This window comes from Macaca fascicularis, chromosome 8, assembly GCF_037993035.2.
Source record: "Macaca fascicularis isolate 582-1 chromosome 8, T2T-MFA8v1.1".
NCBI classification, from domain to species: domain Eukaryota; kingdom Metazoa; phylum Chordata; class Mammalia; order Primates; family Cercopithecidae; genus Macaca; species Macaca fascicularis.
The window spans coordinates 66,823,404-66,848,356 of record NC_088382.1 but is presented as its reverse complement, the minus strand read 5'-3'; the positions used below and the strand labels follow the sequence as shown (position 1 = coordinate 66,848,356).

The following is a 24,953-nucleotide window of genomic DNA, read 5'->3' as shown; positions in this document are numbered from 1 at the left end:
AATAATGTCTTCTCTTGTTTATTTTTCTCTGAAATGCCTCTATATCATGGCGTAGGTTGAGATGAGTAGTGAAAGGAGAAGGAAGAATGGCTGAGATTGAAACAAGGCTTTTAAGAGGGGATTAATATCAAGGCAGTGTGGTCTACTAGAGAGAAAATCAGACTTGGATCTGGAGAACCTAATGTCCTTTTCAAATAAAACCTTGCATCTTTCTCAGTGTTAATTAGAAAATATTTTTGTTTCTGTGACATGTTTTCCCCGTGTAAAAAAGTCTACATTTCCTTCATGGAAAAATCACCCCTTTATTCCATTAAACTCCTACCTGTGGAAATAAATGAGCAACAACACAATGAGAACAAAGGCTAATTATTCAGAGCTTGTTATAGCAAGGAAGTCAGCCACCATCACTGCGTTTTGGCAGAGACTCAAAGTGAGGCAGAGAAGGGAGAATACTTTGTAGTGGAAGAAAAGGGAAGGCTTCAGGTGTGCCTTGAGCAGAAGCTATTGGCATGGGGGAAGCTGGACACGGTTAACTAAAAGTGGGACATGCTATGTGATGGTTAGGAGGGTACATCTGACTTTTTTCAGTTGGTCCTAATTTGGAAGTTGGAACAAAATTAGGAAAGCTGTCAGTTATTAATCATGTCCTCATCATTTTGGGCTCATTTTTAAAGGGGTTACTTTTTGGCTTCCTGGATTGTTACTAATAGTCTGACCTGTGTTTAGTAGGTGGCTTCCTGGTCTGTCACTGTGGATAAGGGGTTGGTTTCTTGAGTCGGTTGCTGCCAATTGTGGGTTAAAAGGTCTATTTTTATGTATGGTCTGTATGCTCTCTGTATATTCACTCTTTCATACCTGTAGGGTGACGTTGCATCCTTAGGGAACCAGCTAGGGAAAAGTGGGCTTGGGTTGTCTGTGTTCTAAAATTATATAAGGTTTCCTGTACAATAGATGCACGTTAAGCATTATTTCAGCATATGATGTGGGGAGGAAGAACATGGAGGTTAGGCTAAGATCCAGGGCCCAAGAACAACATCCAATTTATACAGACAGATTATGATCATGGGCCAAACTGGCAAGAACCAAATTGAAAATGTGTTCCTGCAGCAGAAGGAGACTCATGGGGACATAATTGGTGTTTTCAGATATTGAAAAGACTATCATAAAGAAAAGACTGCTAGTATACCCCACTAAATCAGTCAGCAGAAATAACAGGGAGTTAAATTTAGTATAAATATAGGGAAGGTCTTTCTGATTATTAGATCTCTCTGACAATACCATGAATGGCATCCTAAAGAAAGAAGTTTCCCCCACTTGACAGGCTCAGTAAAGATGATCATCTATGAAAACTGCTCTGGAGGTGGTTTATGCAGAGGACAAAGGATGTCCTCTCACTCTAACTTTTAGATACAAATCTAAAAGTTAAGGTGAGTCTTGGCATTCACAATAAGCAATGAGTAGCCCATTGAGGGAAGACTGGCAATTAGATGATAATGTGGAATAAATGACAAATAAATTACCAAATGATAAGTGGCAAGACAGAAAATTGGGAAAATCTAGTTGGAAACTAGGAAAGAGGAAGAGGTAGGAAAAAGACAAAGATAGAAAAGGAGAGGAAGTAAAGAGAGAGGAAGAATGAATATAAATCGTGTGAACATGAGAAAAGGCACAACTAAAATTAGACATATTAAAGTCAATGGCTACAAGGAGCTACCCACCAGCTCTCTCCCCCTGGGATTTCTGGGTGCTTTGTCACCTCTCACACAAAAGGGACAGTAGAAATTCGAGTAGGTAATTATACATCCCTGATTCATGAGCCTGGACCTTCCTGCGGGCTGTTATTTATACAGATTTTGGGAGGAGATGCAGTTCAAGAACTCTAGAGACAAACATCATGGGTTTTTACAAACTATAGAATTAATTTCTGGATTGAATTACTGACATTCTGCAAACCAAATGTCTTCAGGAATTTTGTTTATTCTGATCTTACATTCCTTAATTACTTATTATTCTCCATGATTAGTTGGAAAAGGAAATGCATATCTTAGGCATCCTATTTCAGGATGCAATCTGAACAGGGTAGCACAGTCTTGCCTCAGCAGATAGAAGGAGGGAGACGTCCTAATCTTTATTGTGCATTGGGCCAGGCATCACTCCATATTACCAATGTCACTTCACTTAATCCTCTCAAACCCTGTAGAAGACTATTATTATCTCAATTGTTTAAGTGAAGAAAATGAGACATAGTGTGGCCTAGTAACTTACAAAGGTGGGTTAGTTAATAATGAGCAGAACCAGGATCTATTTTTTTTTTAATTTTATTTTATTTTAAGTTCTGGGACACATGAGCAGGATGAGGAGGTTTGTTACATAGGTAAACGTGTGCCATGGTGGTTTGCTGCACCTATCAACCCATCACCTAGGTATTAAGCCCTGTTTGCATTAGCTATTTATCCTGATGCTCTACCTCCCCACATCCCCCGACAGGCCCCAGTGTGTGTTGTTCCCCGCCCTGTATCCATGTGTTCTCATTGTTCAGCTCCCACTTAGAAGGGAGAACATGTGGTGTTTGGTTTCTGTTCCTGTGTTAGTTTGCTGAGGATGATGGCTTCCAGCTCCATCCATGTCCCTGCAAAGGACATGCTCTCATTCTTTTCTAATTCCTTTCTCATTCCTTTCCTGCATAGTATTCCGTGGTGTATACGTACCACGTTTTCTTTATCCAGTCTATTATTGATGGGCATTTGGGTTGATTCCACGTCTTTGCTATAGTGAAAAATGCTGCAGTGAACATACATGTGGATGTATCTTTATAATAGAATGATTTATAATCCTTTGGGTATATACCCAGTAATGGGATTGCTGGGTCAAATGGTACTTCTGGTTCTCGGTCTTTGAGGAATCACCGCATTGTCTTCCACAATGCTTGAACTAATTTACATTCCCAACAACAGTGTAAAAGCCTTCCTATTTCTCCACAGTCTCGCCAGCATCTGTTGTTTCTTGACTTTTTCATAATTGTCATTCTGACTGGCGTGAGATGGTATCTCATTGTGGTTTTGATTTGCGTTTCTCTAATGATCAGTGATGTTGAGCTTTTTTGTGTGTTTGTTGGCTGTATAAATGTCTTCTTTTGAGAAGTGTCTGCTTATTTTCTTTGCCCACTTTTTAATGGAATTGTTTTTTCTTGTAAATGTGTTTAAGTTCCTTGTAGATTCTGGATATTAGACCTTTGTCAGATGGATAGATTGCAAAAATTTTCTCCCATTCTGTAGATTGTCTGTTCACTATGATGGTAGTTTCTTTTGCTGTGCAGAAGTTCTTTAATTTAATTAGATCCCATTTGTCAATTTTTGCCTTTGTAGAACCAGGATTTAAAATCAGGATTATGTGACACTAAATCCACAGTATAGACTGCCTCCAGCAAACAACAAACCACAGACAAATAAATAGAATAAATATTTTTATACATCTTAACTAATATTTAGAAATAAAATATGATGAGTAAATGAAGTCAAACATATAAATTTTATTTTTGTATTTCACTGATAAAGAGAGGAAGATTACTTTTCAATCAAAATTTGGTAGTATGTTCTAATATTGGTAACAACTGGTAAACCTTCATATGGTAATTTTTTGGAGTTTCGAAAAAAAGTGCAGAAGGTTTATTGAGAATTTAATATGGCTAAATACCCCATTGAGTTATTAATTATGTTTGTTTTCTAATTCACAGATTAATCGTGAAGGTCGGGTATTCCAGGTTTGGTATTTTATCTGACCAGTATGAGTATTTTTGTGGACAACCCCAGGCAAAGTCCTTGAGATGACTCTCAAATGGCCTAAGATGGGTCATGTGGCAGTTCCATAAAATCCACCATGATGTTGTGTGACTAGACCTGGATCATGCACTCAAGCCTGAAGTTTCAGATGGGAGCCCAAGGTGGGCAGATAGATCCCACCCAAAATAGATGAGGTTCTGTTATCAGAAAAAGGATGAATAGATACTGGTTGGTGAAAATACCAGATGTTTGCTATCATTTTACAACCAGCACATAGTACAAGCCCAGTACGTTAGAGCTGCCATTGTGATTGTTTTTGTTGTTGATGTTATAATACTGTTAATTGAATCGGAGATGTTTAAAATACGTTGTGTGTTCACTTTTGCTTCATTTCTCCTGGCTTCTCCAAGATTTGTCTGCAGTTAGCTTTAAAACCCCAAGTTCCAAATCAGTCATTCTTGGGACAGGAGTATTTTGATGCAGAGCGAACACTAAGGAGAGAGATTTTCTGCTAGATGGGCCCAGGGATGAATCCTGAATATGTCATGTACAAGCTTGAACATGTTATTAAATCTCATTTTTCCTTTGCTTTCCCATCTAAAAGATGGAATAATAATAACAATCACACAAGGTGGTAGTAAGTAGTAATAATACATGGTAAATTCTCAAAACTGTGTCTGTATATGAGGTAAAATATGCCCTTAAGGCGTGTAGCCTAATTCCTGGTACATAACCGGTTCTTAATAAATAGTGGCAAACATTGTGACTAGCATTTCATAACTTGTAGCTCTCACTATTCTTATTGGAAATTTAGGTCATGACCTGGTAGGAATCAGTGCTTTAAAACAGATCACTAGGCTACTTATATTGCTCCACGAATGTTCTGACAACCAATCACATGAGTCCGAATTCCACTAGGTGGCCACATGGTGGCTTTCCAAAGCCTCTTGCCTGACCTGTGCTTACCTAGGCTTGTGAGACAACTTCTATCTTGGCATCCATGCTCCGATTTGAACAAATTTCCTTATCATTGGACTTATTCCTTGAACTCTAGTGGCTTGTTTTCTCTTTCATCAGACTGAAATCTTCACAAGGCAGGGTGGTGATATCCTTCAACCCCTAGCATAATGTCTGACAAACAGTAAGCTTATTAATGACATCTGCTGAATGAATGATTGAATGTTTCAACCAATGAATTAATACATTTTTCTTGAGTGAAGATTTCCTGCTGTTGCTGCCACACGAGTTTTTGGTCTCCTATGGCCAATGATTTGGAGGCCCCCTTTGGGCGCTGTGTGTCCTGCTAGCTGTGGCCCTTGCCTCTTATCTGGGGACTGAGCTTGGGTTGGGTTCATCATCTTCCTCTGTGGATGAAGAAGCCTTTTGCTCCACGTGAGATTGTTGCAATACGTGCACGCCTGTTGTGTACGGGTTTTATTTGTTTTAGAAACCACTTTGGAAAAAAGCTTTCCCACTGTAATTTTAAATACCACAGGAATTTGTCACTATGCCAGAAATATTAAACATAATTAGAGCAGCTCTTATGTGTTTAGTTTTATGCCAAGAACATTTTTTCCTCAAAGGTGTTTTGATTATGATGCCTTTCTGAGTAAATGTAATCGCTATCAAAGTTATATCTGTTATACTCAAAACCATTTAAATTACTAACTTCTCTTTAAGGCCTCTTTCTAAGGAGGGTGGGTTTAAGAACAGTGATCTTGAAAATAACTTTTGAGATAACTCATATATAATGAGGAAGTTTCCAACAAGTTAAAAATAATACTGAATGATGTTATAGAAAGGATGATTGCTTTGTTGGAGTCTGTACATATGAAATGTATTCTTTTAAATATCATTAATTATATCTGTATGTACTATTTACAGTTGGCTCCAATCATGAATATCCAAAGACCTTTAAGTTTAGTTTTGCAGATTTTGTAAAGTTGTCATAGATTAGTTCTATATTTTTATATATGCCTGCATATATGTATATTTATTTACATGTTCACTTTACTGTTATTTTATATTTAAATAGTGAGTTTCTCCTCAACTGTTTGTAGAAAATGCTTATTCTCATAAATGTAAATAACACAAAAATTTTATTTTATTTTATTTTATTTTATTTTATTTTATTTTATTTTTTTTTGAGACGGAGTCTCGCTCTGTAGCCCAGGCTGGAGTGCAGTGGCCGGATCTCAGCTCACTGCAAGCTCCGCCTCCCGGGTTCACGCCATTCTCCGGCCTCAGCCTCCCGAGTAGCTGGGACTACAGGCGCTGCCACCTCGCCCGGCTATTTTTTGTATTTCTTAGTAGAGACGGGGTTTCACCGTGTTAGCCAGGATGGTCTCGATCTCCTGACCTCGTGATCCGCCCATCTCGGTCTCCCAAAGTGCTGGGATTACAGGCTTGAGCCACCGCGCCCGGCCAACACAAAAATTTTAGACCAAAAAACAGAGTCCAGATCAGGTAACATATTTTTGTGCAAAGCTAGTAACATCTGTCAAATAATAATACTTTTTATTTAGTATACTTTGTTTTCCTGAAAACACCCATAAATGAGTTTTTCTGATTGTGTATGGTCTGGAGGCAGTACAAGAATGCTTGCCCTATGTCCTGTAAAGAACTTACTCTGTCCAGACCCTAGACTGGGGCCTGATTCGGTTCATCTGGATTCATCAGCAGCACCTTTAAATCAGGACAGGCTAGCGTTGTGCCACCTGCACGGGGCCAGAAAAGCAGTCCGGCTCTCATTGCCACCGCTGCCCTCTCCCCGGATTCAGCACTGACTGCCTCTCAGCCGAGCCTCTGATATTTATCCTCAGATCTCCATAATTACCTAATGCAGGCACCGTGAACGGAATTTCACAGTGTAACTAGCTAGTTGCAAACACTTGCCGTGACTCTCATCTGGTTTAACTTCCATGTATCTCTTGAAGGAATGGCTATGGAAATGACTTCCTAGATATAGCTGAAGTGATTCTTTAAATCTAAAATCTCAGAGGAAAAAAAAGAGACTGAGTACTAACGCAATATTGAATAATAGAACAAATATAGTTTTAACAATTAACTTAAGACAAATATATGCTAATATGTCATACATAGATATGTATATGTATGTGTGTGTGACATATATTACATAAACACAAAACAAAATACAACTATAGGTGTAGCTTATAGTAATGATTCCTGAACTTTGGTTTAAGAAAACCCTTTTTAAAAATCTGTTGAAAGAGATGGACCTTCTGTGCAGAAACACTTTTATTTACACAAACTTTCACACACAGGGGATTCACAAAATCATCGATGCTGAGAAAAGAAATAAGGATACACATATGCATATTATCACATATTCAGTGTCCCCAGTGGAAGATACTATCACTAGATTAAACACCAAGATAAGCGTGGAAAATGTCTTCTCCTTTTACTTTTCTATTAATAGCCTCTATTCCCAGTTGTATGACGTGGAGTGTTAGTGGTGAGGTAGGAAGCAGAAGAGGGAATTGTAAATCTGTTACATTGTGGAGAGAGGCTTTGATTATATGAAATTTTGGAAAAGCTCACTTGTGAGCTGCATTTGATACCTTTTTATTTCCTATATGTACAATGTTGATGGGCTTCATGATGTCAGAAAATTCTGACTAGGCTCTCCTATCTAAACAGTCCTCTAGCTGACCCCAGCTTCAGAAAGACCACAGTAGCTGAGGGGACCCTGCTTCAGGAGCATCGATGGGTTAACAGTTTACTTCATGGACTAAAGGTTCTGGGGCAGGAGTATGTAAGAGGAACTTTTTCCACTGGATTTCCTAACCCTTCTAATAGAGAGGATGCTACAGGAAACTCACAGTACAATGCCCATCTGAGATTTAAGACTTTTGAGAATTTGGCTTCTTCACCTACCTCATGTGCACATTAGTCCAGCCCCATGTGCTCTGAGTAGGCTAATTGCATTAAAGACCTCTGACAACCAGGGTCCAACAAAGCAAACACAATGATTTTTTTAATACAGATGCAGTAATTGTGCCTTAGGGGAAATGGCAGATTAGAAGATTAACTGATCACACTCTCCATTTCCTAGTTTTGTCCAGCGCCACAGTCCACAGCTCTGAAATAGAAGTGTCTGGAATGAGGGCTTCCTGATGCAGGGCCCTCACTCGGGCTTTAAAACTGTGGCCTTTGTTTTTCTTTTTTTTTTTTCAGGAAATGAAAATTGAACTTTAATTTTCCCTCACTGTAATACACTGACATATTTTTATCCTACAGCTTATCAGAGGAGACCAATCTATTGATCACAAACAAGAATAGTACAGAAGTATAAAACTCAATAGGATTTTGTAAAGGAATTATCTGATGAATGCAGAAAGTTTCCAAAGTTTTGAGTTGCTTTTTCATGGCACAGTAAAATAAAGAATGTTCATCTTTCCAAGTATGTATCCATATCATCAGATTATGAACGTGACTTTCTGTTTTAAAGTGATTTCCTATAGAGAAACTCATAATGCAATTTAAATCCCATTCTTCCATTTGTACCCTAGGAGGATATTTTTCTGTATAGTCATTCAATTCTCATGATATATGTATAACTCACTGTTGCAATGCATGAAGGAAAATGAAGATAGACATTTCCATTTTGAAAGAGGGCTCCATGATAGGAAAGCACCCAATTATTTCATGTCTCAATCTTGTTTTCCCACCTCCTGCAATACCAATATGCTTATTAACAACACATCCTCTACCTGGCAATGCCTCTGACTTGAATGTCATGAAATGCAAGCCCTGCCTGAGAGTTGTTGCAGAATTTACAGTTAGGACTGACTTTATTTGGTTTTACCAGGTTTTTGAGGAATGGCCTCCTCCCGTTCCAGGATCCAGTTCTGGACACCACATTGCATCCAGTCGTCATGTCTCCTTAGTCTTCTATGGTCTGTGACAGATTTTCTATCTTGTCTTTCCTGACCTTAACAGTGTTAAGGCGTACTGTCTAGGAATCCAGAAAATCTGGGTTCATCTGATGTTTTCCTCAAGATTAGACTGGGGTTGGGAATTTTTGGAAAGGGTACCACAGAGGTGAAGCCCCTTCTCATCACATAGCATCAGGGGGTACATGAGACCGATGCAACATCCTTGGTGATGCTGACCTCCATCTCTTGGTTAAGGTGATGTCTGCCACATTTCTCCACTGCAAAGTTACCATTTTGCTCTTCCCTACTCTATTATATGGACATTCATCTCTAGGTCTAGCCCATCCCCAAGGGGGTAAGGGTGGAACAAATTAAACTCTGTCTCCTGACGAAGGAAGTACTAGGAATTTTTCTATAAGGAAGAGTTGTCTCTTCTCCCGCACTCATTTGTTTATTCAGTCATTTATTTATATCAGTGTGGATTCATGTATATTTATTTCATACTTTGACTTTTAAGCAAACTAAGTTTAAATGTCCCAAAACACAACCCCCATCCCCTGGGATTGGAGCAAGCAGAGCCCCGGGGCAGAGCTTTCACGTGGGAGCGGGAACAGGAGTGTGACCGTGGAAGGCCCCTCGCCGATACTGTTCCCGCCCCAGCTGCACTGATGATACACTGATTAGGGGAGACTTAGTCACAGCCTTTCCCGCAGACACCTTTTACTGCCTGCCCACACAGCAATTTCCTTCATTACCCAGTGCTGAGTGTTGGCTGGCGAGCCATAGCTCAGCCCGTTAATGAACAGGCTTTTGTTACTCACGGAGACGTGCTTGGCTCGTCTCTGTTCATAGGGATGCTGGGCATCATCAAAAAACCAAGCCATTTGCTTTTCGTGTTCTTTTTATTAGTAAAGAAAATGCTGCATCCTTGGCTTTTATTGTATAGATAGCAGGGAATCTAATGAACATACCTCCTCAAGTCCAGAAATATGTCCTTCTCCAAAAAAATACTAGAGTCAAATAATGACTGAAGTGTTTAGCTGCACATCAGAGCAATTTCCAATGAGTTTCATTTTTCTTTTTTTTTTGTTAGTATTTCATTTTTTCCTTTTTCTCCATCTAAACTCTTTTTATTTTATAACTTAAACTTTAGAACTTTAGAATGTTGCCAATTACTAAAATGTGATATTTAGTGCTGACAGTAAGAGGCATTTATTAAGTGCTCGACGCTTGCTATGTAGAGGTCTATTCTGTGAGTCAGAACGTACTGATTTACAAGTAGAGAACCTGAGACTAAGAAGAGAATGATTGTATTTCAAACTTATTTTTTCTTATGGAAATCTACCCTAAGAATTTCCAAGGACCCAATAAGTAAGGAAATGGATTAAAATACAGGACAGATTGTGCTTTCCCTCTGGGGAAGAGAGAGAACACCCAGAAGAGAATCACATTTCCCACCCACTTCCCTCATCCATTACCCCATCTCCAGGTCCATGGCCTCCCTGCAGATCGACCTTGGGAAAGTGGGAGTGAGGCAGACCTGGAATGAATCCTGCCTGTCTCTTATCACAGGAGAGCTGGGGCAAGTTACTTAAAAATGTGGAAGCCTCAGCCGCTCCATCTATATAATGGGGGTCATGGTATCCCTGTAAGAGGATCTTGTGTGGAAATTAAGTGAGCTGATACACAGTGCTTTGCAGGGGGCCTGGAACATAATAATTGCTAAACAAGTGGAAGCTCAGATTAGGTTAGGAAGAAGCAAGAGGCTTCAGGCTGTCCCTGGGTGTCAGTAACGAATATTAAACATCTATACATTCCAAAGAAAGGGCTCTCACAGCATCAGTCAGCAAACTCATATTCATTAACATTGTTTAGATAGTCACAGTCTTGACTGAAGAAAAGTTCTCTGCCTCAAACTGATGTCTTTTGTGCTATGAGTTAGCTGATTTCCTCTTGTGAATTCCCCATAGTGACGAAAGTTAAACTGACAGAGGAGGAAGATGGCAAAAAAAAAAAAAAAACAAAAACAAAAAAAACAAAAACAAAAAAAAGCCACAAAAAACTGCCAGGGACTGTGGGATCCAATTTCTGCTAGTAAATTCAGGGCAGAATACATGACTGACTCCTTCCCTGAAGCCTGCCTGAGTCTCGGGTAGAGAAGGTGATGGGCACACCTGGAGGAGAAAAGGGGGAGCTGAGGGAAGCTGAACTGGGCCCCTAGGAGAGAGATGTATTCTCTATCAGCAGAAGCAGGGAATAAGACACACAGCTGGTGGGGTTGGGGAATTTGGTGAGAGTGACAGAGAGACAGAGACAGACAGAGAGCAGTTGGGGCAAGGGAGGAAGAGCAAGGGCCACCTTGCCCATTGTGCTCAGGGCCTCAGGTCCCTGGTACATTTAGGGGCTCATGGGACACTTTACTTTTAATTTCTTTTAAAATCAGGATAAATAAATGAATATAATAATAATATGTAATAATGAATACAGATGGATTATATTAGCCCTTATACCAACACAATTGTAAAATGTAATTATTAATATTTTTATGGAGAAAGAGGCCCACAAAGGGAAACGTGCCCAGGGCCCATTAAAGTCATCATGAAGTCCTGGAGAGAGCCACAGAGATGTGAAAGCTGCCTTGAGGAAAGGCATTTTAGAGAAACAGAGATATTTAAAGAGGATGTTTAATACTTATACAATATAACTGCCAACAATGTCTAATCTGAATCTAATTATTGGGGAGGAGCTGTACAAATACAGACAAAGGGACATTCACAAAATAGCAGGCCTGAAGTCTTCAAAAATATCAACAATACGAACTACGTAACAGTTTGAGGAATTGTTCATCAGTCATGTGAATACATTAACAGGTAGAGAAGATTGGAGAAACACGACAACTAAATGCAATACAAGCGCTTTGATTGGAAAGAGAGAGAAAAGTGGGGAAAAAAGGAAGAATCTGAATATGAACTGTAATGGTGTTGAAGCAATGTTAATTTCCTGAGAGAGAGAGATCGTTGTACTGTGTAATACAGGAGGGCATTCTTATTCTTAGGAGATGTGTGCTGAAATATTGAGATATCTGGAAGTAATTGTCAAATGGTTCATCAAATACTCTTGCATAAACACACACACACGTATATGTGCAGAAAGAGATTAGTGAATCTAGATGAAGAGTATAGGACTTTTCATCACGCTTTTCCTATAACTTTCCTATAGGATTGAATTTTTCAAAATTATAGTTTGAGGAAAATAAAATGAGAAAGTTTGAACTAGAAAAAAAGAATTTTAAAGAGTTGTGTGGAGTAGTGTGAGAAATAACAGTAAAGACAGCTGTAGTGACAAGCTAGTTTAGACTTGAGTGCTTTTGGAGTTGAGTTCATGGAGTTTGTTTTTGGGACATCCATTTGCCTTAGGGCAATAGGAGAATACCTTAAAATGGCCCTTGTTCATTTGGGTGTTTGTTCACCTTGAGCTTTATTTGTAAATCAAGGTGGAGATTTAATGGGACACCTGGCTCAGCTGTTACTTTTCAGAACTCTGTTATTTTTTGAGATTGATGTCTTTGCTGCTTGAAGAATTGTTTTAGTGGGACCCACTTCAGAGGGAGACACCCCAGATGATAAACATGCCATGTGATGCCAAAGGAAGGAAGTGCTTTCTGATAGGAAAGGAAACAACGCTAGCTAATGCTCCCTCCCTGAGACCCAAAGTTGGAAAACTGTATTGGGTTTACCTGGAAGACTCTGGGGTAACAGACACCAAGTGGTACAAAACGCAATGTACTTAAACTGTCAGGGGGTATCTGAATGGAAGACCCTGGTTCAGGATGCTGGGCCTAAGGATTTGAGAGTGAGGTCTGGTTTTGGAACAGCATGCTACTGAGTCTCAGACCCCTGAGGATCTAGCTAACCTGGCATAATATTGTCATTTGGGAAACAATGCTGAGCATCTATCTATATGTGGACAAAGATCCAGGTGTGAGTTACCATCAGGGACTACGTGGAACATCATGGCAGAGGGACTCACTTTTGCAAGACCATGCAGGACAGTCCTCTAATGTGATACCATGTGGCAACAAAAGGCAGGAAAGAATTAGAAACCTGTATTTAGAGGCAGAACTGCAACTGTCCCTTCTGAACCCAAACTAGCAGAGTGTAGACTCCCAGGACTTTCCCCCTTTTGCAATTGGATGTGGTGTTAGGGTAGGAGAGGTCTTAAAAATAATTCTGTATTTTCTACTAACAGTTCAGAGGATTTAAATGATAATCTGAGGATGTAAGAGGTGATGGCATATCTGTATCCTGAGCTGGTAAAGTAGTTTATAGGAGTTATATGTCATATGAATGTTTGAAGTGACGTCATTCATCATGACTTATGGAAATACCCATCCTTTCCTCAACATCTGCATTTGCTTTCTCTCTGGCCTCCTCAGCATCTGTCTTTCTCGTAGTCCTGATCCCCTTTCTCCACCTCTGTTGGTGGAGTTCACATGCTCCTCAATCAATCCTCAGTACTACTTCCAGACTGTGATCAGGATATGTAGATATAAAAGAGAGACTGGAACTGAGAATCAAACTGGTATAAACCGAAGGTAAGGTTTTTATCAAGGGAAAGAACTGGCATTGATTGCTGGAGCAAAGCAGTTCAGCCTCAACTTAACTCACTTGCACCAGGTCTGTTTAGTTTGGAGCATCTATGATAGGCCATACACAATGCTATCTTATGGAGCTGCAATGACAAGTATATGAGACTCTGCCTTTCTACTCAACATGCTCCACATTTATGGGGTAAAGATAGTCATAATAATCTGGTTTAAAATCAGGGGAAGTGGGACTGTCAGCAGGAATAAAATACCTACTAGAGAACTTCTTGCCTCATTTTTCAGCTTTGGTTGAATAACTAGAATTTTTGCAAAGTTCTTTCTCATAATGTGCCAAATTCTGCCTCCCTGAAATGTACAAAGAACTCCTCAGGAGCAATGCAGCAGTCTCCTTGCCTTTTCATGTAACTGAATTCTAATACGTGCAGGGCACTGTCATCTATGTTGTAATGACCTGCTCACCCACTATGATTTCAGATCTTTATTTCCTACACCTTGTTTCATTTTCCTTTCTATCCGCCTGGTCCTAGATCCTAAGACACACTAATAGAGGAAATTTAGGCAGTCTTAGCATAAGAAACTGTCAATTCAGCAGCGGTTCATGTGATAATCTCGTGGTAGGTAAACACTTTAATGAGGGGTGATCGGGCCCCCCAGGTAAACACCTGCACAAGTTATTAACAAGGAGTTCAGACCCTAGGCCAAAGTTCCATGGCATACTTGAAAACATCCAAAAAATATTCTCAGGTAAATAGTTAATTATCTTTAAATAAGCCCACGTGTCAAAGCTTTGTGTATAATAAAATTAATATGCACTATGACTATTACCATATACGTATTAATCATCCACACAGCACTTAAAATTTAACATGTCATAAACAAAAATGTGCAACTAACATATAGGTACTGTTCAAAAAATAATCATAAGCAGGCACTCATATATCTATCTCAAGCCTAAAAAATAGGTCAGTGTCAGTATATTTGATGCTCTCTGGGTACTACTGTTTCATGATTTCATTTCCCAACTTCCCCCAGAGATAGCTGCTAACCTGAGTTTAGTGTTATTATTAACTTTCCTGTATTTTAAATTTTTACCACATATGTATGTATGTATCTGGAAATACTATTGTTAAATTTTTCTTTTTCAGAATTTATATAAATGGAATCACAATACCCCATGTGTTCTCATGTGGCTTACTTTTCGCCCCATTAATATAATATTTTTAGATACATCCACATGGATTTCATTCATTTTCATATACTATTTTTATATCAATTTAACTTTTTACTTATATCTAGTTCTTTGCTATTATGACTAACACTATGAACATTCTCATACCTGTGCTCTGTTGGACAAGAGTTTCTCTAGGGAGTATAACTAGGAATACAGTTGCTGCTTATAGTGCATTTTCATGTTCAGGTTTACTAAGTAATATTAAAAGGATTTTCACAATGATTGTATCAATTTACACTCCATAGCAGGGCTTAAAGGTTCCTATTACCCTACAAACTGGTCACACTTTGATACTTTAAATCTGTGCCACCATGGCTAATGCAACATGATACCTCACTGTGGTTTTACTTTGGTTACTAACCTGACTGTGCATTGATAGGTCTTTGTGGTTCCTTTTCAGTGGAATCCCTGTTCACGTGTGCTTCTCATTCTTTGATTGGGTTGGTTGTTGTCTTCTTGTTGATATTTAGGAGTTCTGCATATATTCTAGACATTGACCTTCTGACAATAATGTGTGGAAATGCCTTTTTTCCAGTTTTTGGCTTGTTTCTTCATTTTTGTTGTAGTGTCTTTTAATATAAAGAAGATCTTAATTCAGATATACTTGAGTTTGCTAAAATTTTCCTTATGGTATTCATTGTCTTTAAAAGAAACAACTCTATCAACTAGGTCATAAAGTAGTTGTCTTAGATTTTTATCTTAATAGATAACCAACGGCCTCGGTGCCATGTATTGAACACCGAGCTATGACAGCAGCTCTGCAATCATCAAAACTCAACATAAGTACAAGTCAATTTTTGGCCTCTGTATTCTCTTCCATTGATCTATCCTTGCCTCAGGATCAACTGTCTTTTTTTTTTTTTTTTTTTTTTTTGTTGAGACGGAGTCTCGCCCTGTCACCCCCGCTGGAGTGCAATGGCATGATCTTGGCTCACCACAACCTCTGCCTCCTGGGTTCAAGTGATTCTCCCGCCTCAGCTTTCCGAGTAGCTGGCATTATAGGCACCCACCATCATGCCCAGATAACATTTTTTGTATTTTTGTAGAGACGGGGTTTCACTCACCATGTTGGCCAGGCTGGTCTTGAACTCCTGACCTCAGATGATTCACCCACCTCAGGCTCCCAAAGTGCTGGGATTACAGGCATGAGCCACCACACTCAACCATACTGTCATAATTACCAGTTATTGATTCCCAGAAGGCTAAGTCCTCTCTCCACCTCCATTACTACCTATTCTTCTCAATAAAGGGGGTTTTGGCTCTTTAGAGGTCTCTGCTTTTCCACATTAATAGAATTAGTTTATCAACTTCCATATAAAACCCTATTGGGATTATGCTTGCAAAGTTCATTGATTCACCAGTTTGGAAAGAATTAATATCTTTACAATATTAAGTCTTCCTATCATGGAACATGAAATACCTTCAAATATCTTTCAAGAATGTGTCATACTTTTCTCTCCTAAAAGACTTGGACATTTTTGCTGGATTTCTTCTAAGATATTGAATCTTTATTTTATTTATTTATTTTCTAATTTCAGTAGGTTTATGGGGAACTGGTGATGTTTTGTTACATGAATAAGTTCTTTAGTGGTGATTACTGAGATTTTGCTGCACCCATCACCCAAGCAGTGTACACTGTACCCAGTGTATAGTCTTTTATCCCTCACCTGCCTCCCACCCTTTCCCCTGGATCCCCAAAGTCCATTGTATCATTCTTATACCTCCTCATTCTCATAGCTCCCACTTATGAGTGAGAACATAAGATGTTTGATTTTCCATTCCTAAGTTACCTCACTTAGAATAGTAGTCTCCAGTTCCATCCAGGTTGCTGTGAGTGCTATTATTTTGTTCCTTTTTATGTCTGAGTAGTTAGTTTAAAAGGTATCATTTTCAGTGTTGCATTTTCTAAATGTTCTTGCATCTTTATCTTGGAGAATACCTGTGACTTATCTTTAGAGTTGTTCCCAGTGACAGATTGTGTTCCTCCAGCACATGGGGCCACTTTAAACCAGATATTCCACTGGGAAATTTCAGGCCAAACATGTAGTTCAAATTCTGCCTGCAAATTGTGCACATGGTGGCTTGTGATTAAGAATCCAGAAATTTCACCTCATCCCAAAGTTCTAAGGCAGACACATGGTGGTATCTGATCTGATCTCCCTCTGGGCTTGGGTCTTAGGCTTTGTCTTGGTGCCCACCCACACCTGCCTCTTAAAGCCCATGTCTGGGCCATCAAACAGGCAGATGTCCCCAGATGAACAGAGCTTTTACCCTACTTATCCATGTGCAATCCTGCTTTCTGGTGTAGACTGTCTTCTTTGACTCTCAGCTCAACCAACCCTAATAATGATATTTAAAAAATTTTTTAAATAAATCTAATATTTTGTTCTATGAGAAGTTTTTCTGTTCATCTACTCTGCCATATTGCCAGAAATAGAAGATCTCCCTCTTTTTTTATGTAGAAAAGAAATGATGTTTTTTGGCATGACTGTTTCTTAATGAACTTATGTTGATTCCACATTCTCTTTAATGGCTCATAAACATTTCCTTTAATTATCCTTTAAAAATTGTGTACTAAAGTAATCTATCTGTACTTTCTATTTCTATCCTTTGATTTTCCCCTTAAAAATAAAGACATTTGCTTTTTTCCAGTTTTGGCATCTCTCCCGGGCTCTGTGCTTTTCAAATAATTACCACAGTGACTTTGATGTCACACCTGCCATCTCCTGCAATACCTTCAACATAGCTTACTTGAGCCTAGAAACTGACAATCCAGTGTTCTTTACTGTCTTCTCAGATAATATGGACATTTCCCCAACTTTCCCATTTTGAAACCTGGCATAAGATTTCAAGGCAAGCATGAGGAAGTATAGTAAAGATGAAAATTTGAACAGGATTTCAAATCCTGAATGAGTGTGTATGATTACCTCAGAGTTCTAGATTCTAGGACAATCCCTAGTTGCTTTTGGTGCAGCAGTCCTGAGAGAGACAGTGGGGCCCAGATAACTGTATTGTAATAGACTCCCATGTGGTTCTTATCACACTGAAATTTGAGGACTTCTGTTCTAAAAAGATGGATATAATGAAATTCTCGGCAGTAGATAAAAGTGGAAATCACATTGCTTGTACCTCTGAAAGTGCACTATCTCTCCGTAGACAGCTCTACCTCCTCCACACCTTCTTGTCACTTAGGGTGTTGACAACCTCAGAGAGAGAAAGAGTGAATTTTCAGAGAAGCAAACTGTGCTCTCATTACCATGCTGAGGACCCACATAAAATAGAGCATTTAAACTTCACAGTACTTAGATGGTGGGTTTTTCCTACCAACATGTAACAGCCTAAGGGTATGGTCAATAGTTTACCCAAATCACAGGGCCAGTATCACAGTAAGAACACGGCTTTATTCTCTGCACCACTTCCATTACTAACTGTTAACATTCTGAGTTTGTGCAAAAATTATAAGCAATTATTTTTCAGATCAAATTGCACTTTTTAATCTAAAAGGCTTAAATGTCTTCTGATTATAGCAAAATATCTACTTGGTAGTGAATATTTTTGCTGCTACAACCTCTCTTCAAGCCTTCTTATCTTCTATTCTTTTCCCCTTTTAGGAATATCCAATGAATAATAGGAAAATTGGTAAAAGTGGGCATTTTCAAAGGATGCTTGAAATGAAAAGTGACACCTCTGTCCAGTAAAGAAGACACGCCCTGTGAGCTGACTCGGATGCCCCTTACCCCTCCATTCACCCTCTGCTGAAGCAACCAGTTGTAACCTAAAGCAGTTCAAGCTAAATTCCTCACTACACACTCAGAGTTCTAAACCATTCCCTATGGAAGCTGTATGATGGCTGCAATAGAAAAATAAAATATCTAACAGCTACACATTGATACTCAGTTTAATTCACATTTAAACTTTTTTGATTTTGAAGTTTTTCTAGTAGCCAAGGCACACACTACTATATTAAATGAAATTGAATGATGTTTTACAGTGACATGCTACACATGGGACACAGAACACATTAGGATTGAGGGGAGGAGCTATACTTTAACTTAAAGCCATAACAAAGTCATTTCCATTTCTTTCAAAGTTCCTCTCTCATCTTTTACAATAGTGATTCATATCCTTGATCTGTAGCACCAGACTTTCTTTCCATCAATCCCTAAAAATTTCTAAAATCACATTAATTTCAATTACTGTTATTTAGAAAACTAAATGTATAACATTGTAGTAGGTGCTACTTCGCAATATTAAACCAACAGATGTGACAAATGCCAATGTTTTCAAACGAATGTTTTTTTTGTGTTTTGTTTCAAGTGTAATGATAAATGCTGACAAATGCTGATAGATCTTTTCATTCTATTGAGTAACTTGCTTTCTTTGCTGTTTTGTTGATATTGGTTTTTCTATAAAGTGTTTGATTCTGGTAAATCAGATTGAGATTCATTATAGTTGTATTTTAATTTTATTAAAGCATAAATTTTATACATAGATGTTTCTTATGTCCTTTGGAAAATTGGCTTTTGAACAGAATCATTTTGTCCTTGCTGGTCTCTTAACAGACTTACTTTATGCCTTCACCAATGAGATGGCTTTCTTTATGTTTTGTTTTGTTTTTTCACACTGAATACTCTACTCAAAAAATAAGTGGAATTACTTCAATTATGCCATTTGGGGAAGTAGGCCTAATTTCCATGTTTTTAAAGACTTCTATTAATTTCAACTACTTGGCTTAAAAAAATCTAACTTGACTCTCATTATGCCAGAATCTTAGGCCACAGTGGAGTAAAAGAGATGCTTAAAATCACAGGTGGACAGTCATCATTTAAGAGGAAACTTAGTAGCCTTTTTCCCCATGCTCAGTCTCCAAATCTTATCAAAGATTTCTTCTTTAATATCCCTTCACCTCTGTAAATTTCCCTAAGGACTCCAGGCATTCAGCCTCTTTTGGCACCTCTGGTGTTAGGAAAGCCATTTCTGTCCTGCCTTGTGGATACCTAGGAAAAGGGATCTTGATAACCCCCCCGTGGGCCCTTCTAGGCTGAGTATCTGGCCTTCCAGTTAGGCATACAACTCATGTATATTACTCATCTCTATGATATTTGGGGCAGAGCAAAGATTCAACATCACTGAAATAACCTTAAAAATTGATGATGAATATAATTTGACTTGTCAAGTTACGTAGAAAGTCTCATAAAAAATAAAGGCTGACAAATCTTAGAATACATTTATACTTCCTTTTCCTAGCCTAGTGGACAGCTCATCCAGTTGTGCAGTGATTTGTTGATTCGTCTCTTCCCACTCTCTCCTTTCCTCTAACATTCATGAATGAGACCACTAGTCCCCAAACGCAGACTCTAAGATGGATCCTGTCTCTGGACAGAAGGAATGGTATACACTTCTTGGACCTCTGAATCACATCAGGTTGATTTTGCTATTTTTTTCTTCTCTGACTTGGTGACTCAATTCCTGCAATTAGGTCATTTGACTGTGACTAAAATCCCACTCTGTGCCCAGTTGTAGCAAATGGGTCTCTCCTTAGTTCCCTCATTGACCCTTTTGTTATTTTTTGACCTGGACTTTCTTTTCTTTTCCATGACCCATTCTCCCATCCCAACAAGTCTGCCTCAGTTTACACAAGCTTCCTCTACTTTTTCATTCTTGACCTGTCCTGAGTGTCTGAATAGCCCAAATCATGATGGTCAATTGCTAAATGTCTATCCAGGGCTATACTCTTAATGTGATAAAATTATATAACAAAACAAACATTATGTAATATTATTAAGTACTTGTACTACTCTTTGCCCACACATACTCTAACATAAAGATTATGTTTAAGAAATATAATGGATTTCAGTTCACGTTTAGAGACTCAATATGCTTTAAGCCTATGGACCTATCTGGTTAGCTTGGTACATTGACTTAAGTCATGAGCAAAACATGACTTAAATTCTTGGACAAAAATTATTTACTCTAAGCCAGTTATGACATGGTTTTTCTTAAGATGGTTCCTTAGAGCCTTGTTCAGCTAATGAAGAAAGAATATAACTGAAATATTTTGGATTACTTCCCATTGATGGCCATCGCATGTGACTTTTCTGGGCACATGCAGTGGCTATGAAGATAGACTGCTCTAATCTCCATCCAAAAGAACTTCCTGCAAGGTGCATTGTGAGCTGTTATACCTTTAACCTGCTAGGGCTCATGCCAAAGCCATACTTCCTGTGGGCTGCTCCCAGAAAATACCTGAATGAGATAAGAGTGTCAGAGCCAAGTCTTTTCCTCCTGACATGATGCCCTTCTAAGCTCAGGGGCTCCCCTTCAGCCTGGCTAACACCTTCACAGGGAAGCGCCACAGTCTGATGCTTTCATGGGTGTCCATCACCACTCTCCCCACCTACTACCTCTTTCTCTCTCCTTTACAGGCACCTCCCCATAAGTGTTTTGCATGTTTTGAAATTCTGCCTTAGTGTCTGTTTCTCAGAGGACCTAAGCTGATACATTACATTATGTCTTCACCAACTAAAACACTTTTAAAACCAACTCTAGCACAGCATGAAGCAAATCATTAATCTCTTCTTTCTATGGCATACTAGAAAGGAATCTCATGCACTTAGAATAAAATAATTTGAAAACAAACAAATAAAAACCAGAAACCAAACTCATCTTAAGGCCAACCATATTTTGATAAGCCAACTCATATACAATTAGAAAATGACATATCAAAAATTTTAAAAGTCATTAAAAGGTAAATTATTTACTCTGGAGTGTAGATCAAGGTATTAAATCTATACTATATCTAACTCTAGAAACACAAGGAATTGAGGGGAGAAACTAAAATTTACTTGGTCTTTATAATCCCCTGCTTTGGGTGGGCAGGAGAAAAAGTTGGGGTTACGTCTTCCTGTTAATTCTGAATGATCTTAGTTTAGGGAGCTGTCTGAGGTAGTGTTATTATCTCCCATATAAGCAAAATTTTCACTAGGACTGAAAGAATAACCAGGGAAAAGTGGAAAATCAAGATAGTGTTCTCCTTGTAAATCATGACAATTGATTCAGAAAGGACAGCCCCGGAGAGGCCAGAGGGTTGATAAATACTGTCATTTTCACTCAATGTAACTGTCATAAAGAGGGAGAAGGCACACTCAATTTCATTTTGTCTGGAAAATCATTTTGAGAAATAAACATCTAGAAGAAAAAGAAAGCCCCCAAAATATAATTTTTATGAAATAAATTTTCACCAGGGCAATTTTAAAAAGAGCTAAATTCTTTGGTTAGAGTCTAACATTGCAATTCATTTATATTGTCTTTTAAACACAAATTTTTAAGAAAAACTGTATTTTTGGCAGTAAAAAATTAATTGCTGCATTAAAATCTCTCTAAATTTATTATTTAAAAGAAAGAGTGCCCAATTATTCAAGTTAAGTTTATCAAATTGATGCTTCATCTTGAATTTGGTGAATATTGTGAGAAATTACTTGAATAAAGATGCATTTAAGATAAATCACGATTGTGATTTTTTTCAGAGTAAATGCTTCTGTGAAAGGCCTGTGGGAAGGCAAATTATGGAAATTAAATCTGAAGTCTAAAAACTGGATTTTCTGGATTGCTAGACTGCTTATTAATTTTATGTATATTCTGTGTTTAAAAAAATTTATGAAACCCTGAGAATTAGAGATAATTCTGATTCTTGGAAAATCTGTCACATGAGAGGAAATAAAGATAACTGTTATTGGATTTAGGTGCTTGACTTTATGAAATGATTTAGGAGCCTGACTTTATGAAATGACTTAGGAGCTTGAGTATTATCCTGGGCAGGCAAACTAAAACCCAAGAAGGATTCTCAGCAGGAGAAAGGTCAGGAGGATCCTCAATGTTAGGATCTCAAGATGGTGATTTGGGGGTGATAAAATAGTGGCAGGCCTGGAGAGATCCTCTCGCAAGACTAGAGCTGCTGCTGTAGCACGGGTGTGCAGTCCCAGGGCCTGAATCTAAGGAAGGAAAATGGAGCACTGGGCGTGTGGTCAATTGTTCGGATTCTTCATGGCAAGTCTAAGGGACAGAGAGAATTACTTTGTTTTCTTCATACCACTCTTAATACCTGTTATAATAGCAACAACAACAAGCAGGTGACAATTGTAAGGCGTGATTGATTGATTGATTGATTTTTGAGGCGGAGCCTCACTCTGTTGCCCAGGCTGGAGTGCAGTGGTGCGATCTCAGCTCATGGCAATCTCCGCCTCCCAGGCCCAAGCAATTCTACCGTCTCAGCTTCCTGAGTAGCTGGGATTACAGGCACCTGCCACCACTCCCAGCTAATTTTTTATATTTTTAGTAGAGACGGAGTTTCATCATGTCAGCCAGGCTGATCTCAAACTCCTGACCTCAAGTGATCCACCTGCCTCCATGCACTCCCAGCACTCCCAAAGTGCTGGGATTACAGGCGTGAACCACCACGCACGGCCTATTTTTAATATACTTTTAAAGATATTGCAAGGAAGCACAACAATTATTATTTCCTTCAATTTTGAATGATAGGAAAATGGACTCACAGAAACTCAGGGATTCATCCCAAGAATTATAACCAGTCAGAAGCTGAGTTGAGACAAGACACGGGTCTTCTTATTTTCCTCTCTCTCTCTCTGTCTCTCTCCCACCCTCCCTCCTTCTCTCTCTCTCATCTTCACAGGGCATTCCATGATGAATCAGGATAGATGTCTAAGTGTGATTCAGCCACACACTGGCAAAATCCCACGGAAGAACAGTATGTGATGAGCTCAGCGGGAAAGTTAACTGGACAACACAGGATTTACTATAGAGCAACAAGGCAGAGCAAAAGGATATGATGTGTAGTTAACCCTTAACATCTGATTTTTCAGGAAAAGGTTAAATGTCCCATCAAAATTGGCACCCACTTCCCATGCTGTGACAGTGACTCTGAAAACCTCTGAAAACTTCAAAACAACATCAATATTCCAAAGGGAGCTTCCTACTCTCTGTTCTTGTTGAACCATCTTCTTACTTGCATTATAGAAAAAAAAAACTTTGCTTTTATTAACTACTGTTTTTCTCCTCTTTGGTCCCAATCAACAGTCTTCACCCGTGGTAATCATTCCAGCATTCAATCTGTGCCCGAGTGGGAAATTGGCAGCACTTGAGGTTATGGTGTCATTGCCGATAGTCTAACGGCAGGCTCGTTGGTCAGCCAAATTCACTCCCTGAGAGGCAAGATGTTTCTACCTCATTACCTTGAACAGCAGGAATTCTAAATCCTGCCTTAAAAAATAGGTCAGTGTTGGAGACTTAGGAGAGCACTACAAATGAAACCATCTGGCTGGTGATAAAGAAAAAATAGCTGTGTTATCAGCGAGGGCACAGCACTTTGTATCAAAGGTGGGTTATCAATTTTAACACATTGATATTTACATATAAGGAAATACTGACCAGGAATGAATTTTTAAACTTTACTGCATAATTTACACACAGTAGAACTTACTTTATTGAGGTATAATTGTGAGTTTTAACATATGCATAGTCATGTAACTGCCACTGTCAAGACAGAAAAGTTCCCACAACTCCTGAAATTTTTTTGTGCTCCCCATTTGTAGTCAAATATCTCCCAATCCCTAAACCACTTGCAACCACTAATCTTTTCTCCATATCTAAGTTTTTGCCTTTCCCAGAATGTTGTTTAAATGGAATTGGACAGTATGTAGCTTTTAAGTCTGGCGGCTTTCATTTAGCAAAAATCAGCAATGATTTTGAAAATATGTGTACAATAACACAATTCATAGACTTCTGAGAATGAAGTCTTCCTCATCCTCACACGTATACATCAGTGAGCTGAGCTGCACAAGAGAGCTTGGGAGAACTGGTGCAGTTCATCTCTTTGCCCACATTAATGTCTCTCTCAGGGCTGGAAGTGAGCTCCCAGACCAGTTGGTCCAATCCCGTCATTGTAGAGTTGAGGAAGGGGTGACACAGGAAATGGCCACAGGCACAGAAGAGGTTAGTGGCAAAATCAGTTCATGAATTCACTTTTCTGATTCTAAATGCAATTCTCTTTTACTTCTGGCAATGCCGCAATGTAAAGCTTCTTCTAAAATGAAAATAAAATATAAAGCCTGCTATGCATAATATATTTATTCTGCAGACTTTCTCTTAAATTTCAATATGAAGTAAAAATACATCACTAAAAAAAAATAAGCCAAGCCCTGGCATGATTACCCTCTAAATGTATAGTATACTTACGTGATATTATGCATAGCATAAGGGAGGGAACTGCTAAGGAATTTGAGCAATCTTTCCTTCTAAGTTTAAGAAAAACAAAGCAGATTGTGCTTTAAGCAAAGAACACAGAAACCCAGTATCTCTCTCTCAATATTGGCTAGAACTTACCGACATAAAATAACAAGAAACAACACCCAATACTAGCTTCA

General features: G+C 38.7%; 1 protein-coding gene across 1 annotated transcript in view; it reads left to right on the top strand.

Annotated features, from left to right (window-relative positions):
• Positions 1-19,000, top strand: part of BPNT2 (3'(2'), 5'-bisphosphate nucleotidase 2) — a 117,106-nt gene extending 98,106 nt beyond the window's left edge. Inside the window, exon 4 of the mRNA XM_073999990.1 lies at positions 18,126-19,000. Coding sequence (XP_073856091.1) covers positions 18,126-18,142 — 17 coding nt within the window. The 3' untranslated portion in view covers positions 18,143-19,000. The remainder of the gene's footprint in view (positions 1-18,125) is intronic.
• Positions 19,001-24,953: the final 5,953 nt, after the last annotated feature.